The sequence below is a fragment of the Fukomys damarensis genome, unplaced genomic scaffold (assembly GCF_012274545.1).
Source record: "Fukomys damarensis isolate Sample0158 unplaced genomic scaffold, DMR_v1.0_HiC HiC_scaffold_20, whole genome shotgun sequence".
NCBI classification, from domain to species: domain Eukaryota; kingdom Metazoa; phylum Chordata; class Mammalia; order Rodentia; family Bathyergidae; genus Fukomys; species Fukomys damarensis.
Window position 1 is genome coordinate 21,910,979 of NW_022900932.1, and position 4,073 is coordinate 21,915,051.

Sequence of the window (4,073 nt, forward strand, 5' to 3'; positions counted from 1 at the left end):
AAAAAAAAAAAAGCTTTGATTCTCCAACAGGCTTTGCTAGCCCTTGATTGGATTTTTCTTTCATTTTCCCCTTTGGATATTTACAGGTCTCCAGCTCTAAATACATTTGTTTGTTTGTTTGTTTTTTGAGACAGGGTCTCACTATGTAGTTGAGACTGACCTGGAACTCACTATATAGCCCAGGCTGATCTCAAACTCATAGCGGTCCTCCTGCCTCAGCCTCCCGAGTGCTGAGATTACAGGCATGTGTCACCACACCTGGTTAACACCATCATTTTTAAGAAGGTCAGATTCAAGAGTGGCTCATGGGGTACTTGTTATCTTTACTTACAGTTTAGGTTTGGCCAGAACTGGAGGGGGCTCTTTGACCGGGGAGGAAGGCTCAGGGATTTTCGCTGCCTGACCGTTGAACCTCTCTGGGAAGGAATCAGGCCTGGTCTGGGTGGCAGTCATCACGCGCCCCTCAGAGGACTCTTTGCTTCCCTTGTCATCTTCAGGCAGGTTGAAGTGCACACGCAGGCCGATCCTGGAGCTGGACCGGGGCTCATTGTGGTTCACCAGGACCCCTTCAAGTTTGGGTTTGGGGGGTTGCTCTGCAGGAGGCTCGAGGTTGGGGAGGGGTGTCTGAGGCTCACTAGCAGCCAGGTGGGTGGTGGAGTTGGCTGGGTGAAGAGCCCCATTGTTGCTGAGGTCTTCATTCCCTGAAAGGACAATCACAGGACAGGACCCACCCAAGACATTAGAATTGTCTAACAATACCACAATGGGCTTTAACCTGGCACTGGGCGCGCATGCAACTGGAAAAATACTATGCCAAGGGAGCATAGGAGTCGGAAAATGCTTGTCAAAATCAGATCAGAATCGGGTGTATTAAAGAACTGTGAGGATGCAGGGAAGAACTAAACTCAAAATCTAAGTTCCCTCTTGAAAGTTTACATAAGACCAAGGAGATGTTTTCTTAGGAAACATAAGAGCAACAGCAGGATAACTGGGGAGGGAGTGGCTTTAAGTCCAATAAGAAGTTGAAAATTGCTCAAGAACACTTTCCTCAGCTGATGTGGTAGGAGCACATCTGTAATCCTAGCACTTGGGAGGCTGAGGCCGGAGAATCTCCATGAGTTTGAGGCCAGCCTGGGCTACATGATGAGTTCAAAACCAGACTGAGACCCTGTCTCAAAAAACAACAAAAATAAAAATATAAAACTAAATAAAACCACTTTACTCAAGAATTCAAATCTTTTTGATTCATATGTGGGACAGTAAAGAGAGCTAATACAAACTCTGCACGCTGACATTCAAACTCGCAGTCTGAACTGTACTGGTATCTCAGGAGTCCTCACCTCTCACGTCGAGGTGCGCGATGCTGGACACCGTGCCGTACTTGTTGCTCGCAGTACACGTGAAGCACCCAGAGTCTTCTGCAAACACCTCAGCAATGACCAAGGTGCAGATCTCCTCTACAGGCCAATAAAGCAGAACAATTGCTGATTTAATCATGAGAACAGAATTATGGAATTCACTGGTAGTAGATTTGGATTCTACAAAAGTCAATGACTATAGTCCTTCACAGTTACCAATTGATTTGTTTTTCTTTTTGTTTTGTTTTTTTGGTACCAGGGATCAAACTTGGGACCTTGCGCTTATGAGGCAGGTGGCGGAACCACTGAGCTAAATCTCTGGCCCCCCACAGTTACCAACTGAAAACAATTGGTAAAAATGATTATTTTACTGAATCGATTGGTTAGCAACCTAAACGAGTCAAAGGATGGAAGCAAAACTTCGGGGCTGACAGGTGACACTGATGAAGGGAATTTTATAAATGGATCTCATATTGTGAAAACTGAGATTATCTTCTATTTATATACCATCAACCCAGATGGCAAAAATGGAACCGAGTAAGAATAAATTTAAAAACAAATCACAAAAACAAATTAGAGGCCCAAATAACACATTTTCTAAACCTGGGTCTTTCATTATTTCCATGGGGAACTTTTTCTGTAAGGTAATTTTAAATAAAGGCTGCAATTTAAAACTGGACACTAAATACATATTTTGTTTAAGGAGTAGTAATTGGCAGACAGAGTAAATAAAAATCCTGGGAGAAAGGAGAGGGAAATCCATTTCTACCTTTGTAAATACTCTGGTAAAAAAATTAAGATGTGTTGTGTAGATGCACCAGCTCCCCACAAGGAGTGCAATCATTATGTACCACAAACATATATTAATAAAAACATTCTTATGGGTCATTTGATGAACAGTGCAAATCCCCGTGAATAAGCATGGAGGCGATTTCCAGCTAGAACCATATGATCACAGCCCCAAATTACTATAGTCAGACGTTCCTTGGCGACTACTGATGAGGAGATATAGGGTAGCTACATAAACCCCTGGTTGTCACTCAGTGCCCCCAGCAAACAAAATTATTAAAGCCCAGTTGTATGAGGCGAAACCCGGCACCTCAGTGCTTTCTCATAATTAAAAATAAAATTGCCTCGACCACCTCTAGAAAGAAACACTGGCCGTGAAGCCACCACAGACATACCGAGTACTCCTTCCAAGAGTAAGACCAGTGCTGTCTTTGCAACGCAGAAAAGGGCCCGCTGCAGGGCTACATGACCTAGATGTTCCGTGTCTTCTGCAGCACCCTTCCCTCAGCTGTCAGAAGAATTAGAGCATGGAAATTCCAACCATCTTTCTCACCCAGGATCACAAATACAACCTGATTTTTCAGAGTGGTCACAGAAAGGGCATTCAGATGTTTGTGTTCTGCTTTATGAGTGACTTGTATTTCCTACTGGTAAGAGCTTCACCCACTGTCACTTGAATCTATCTCATCTTTACATTTGTCCAATAAAATCTAATAACAACCCAGTGCTGGGGTCAGCGTATTTCCTGATATAGATAGAGTCACTCCTTGCACATTAATAAAAGTAGAGATGATCTTTACCTGGCTCCGCCATGGATCGAGGTTCTAAAAGGAAAACAAAATTAAAAGAAGATAAACATTTATATATATTTATTATATTAGAAGCTTCCTATAGAGTTGCATATTCAGGAGTGTTTGATAAGGTTAATATGTCAAAGTTAAGTAAAACAACCTAAGCACCAGTGACATCGATAGAAACACAGAAGGCAGCAAAAGAGCAACTGAGTGATGTTACGGCCTCTTTGAACAGAGGCCTCAAACCTTAGACAAGGAAGTTCCTGAGTTAGCTGGGATTCAGGAAGGCTTTGGTCTTATGGGCGCCCATTTAGCCTCATCTGAAAGCAAGTTTGTGAAGATCGAGAGATCCTTCTTCACTTTGGGCTTCTCTGTCCCAATAAAATATAGAAAATACTTTCTCCTCTGGGGTCTTTAAGATCAAGAGCCTCAGGTTAGGGAATGGAGTCTCCTGGAACAGCTGCTTAATTTTAAAATTCTTCAGCATTCCTGCCTACCGTGATAATGAACACTGATAGTCAATGAATGTTTATTGGATTGTAGGTAATCAATAGTACTCGTTGAACTTAGTTACATCTTTTACAAGGATAGCACTACTGGAAGGGTTTTCTCCCACAGTTTAAATGGTATTCAGTATTTATTACTGTTGCTGCTACTGCTGCTAAAATCTGACAGTCGTGTTGAATCACACATTACACTGACCCGAGTACTACTATTTTGTGTTAAGAAACAAATGAACAATAGCATAAATAATGCTCCACTAAAATGATATGCAAGGCAATGCACATGTTAATTGGCTTGATCTAAGCGTTCTATAACGAATATATTTCAAAGCATCATGTTGCTTGTAATAAATTACACAGTATTTATCAGTAAAAAGATGAAAAAGTCTAACATCCCCATGCCTTAGGCATGTAATAAATTTTGTGTGTTCTTTTTCATGAAAAACAGATAAAAATAAAAAGAACTAAATAAGAGTTATACATATTTATTATAGAAAAACTGAAAAAGCACAAAAATGTAACCAGAAGCAAAATAATTAACTCTAGACTCACAGCCCGATACCTTAGCAAATTTCCTTCCCAAGTTTCTTTGTAATAATCATTCTACATAGTCAATATAATATATATAT

General features: G+C 41.1%; 1 protein-coding gene across 1 annotated transcript in view; it reads right to left on the reverse strand.

Moving 5' to 3' along the window:
* The window catches only part of Mypn (myopalladin), an 85,717-nt gene that overhangs the window by 36,751 nt on the left and 44,893 nt on the right, over nucleotides 1–4,073 (reverse strand). Inside the window, exons 8-10 of the mRNA XM_010605626.3 lie at nucleotides 2,948–2,971; nucleotides 1,341–1,457; nucleotides 332–701 (exon numbers count right to left, since the gene is read on the reverse strand). Coding sequence (XP_010603928.1) covers nucleotides 332–701; nucleotides 1,341–1,457; nucleotides 2,948–2,971 — 511 coding nt within the window. The remainder of the gene's footprint in view (nucleotides 1–331; nucleotides 702–1,340; nucleotides 1,458–2,947; nucleotides 2,972–4,073) is intronic.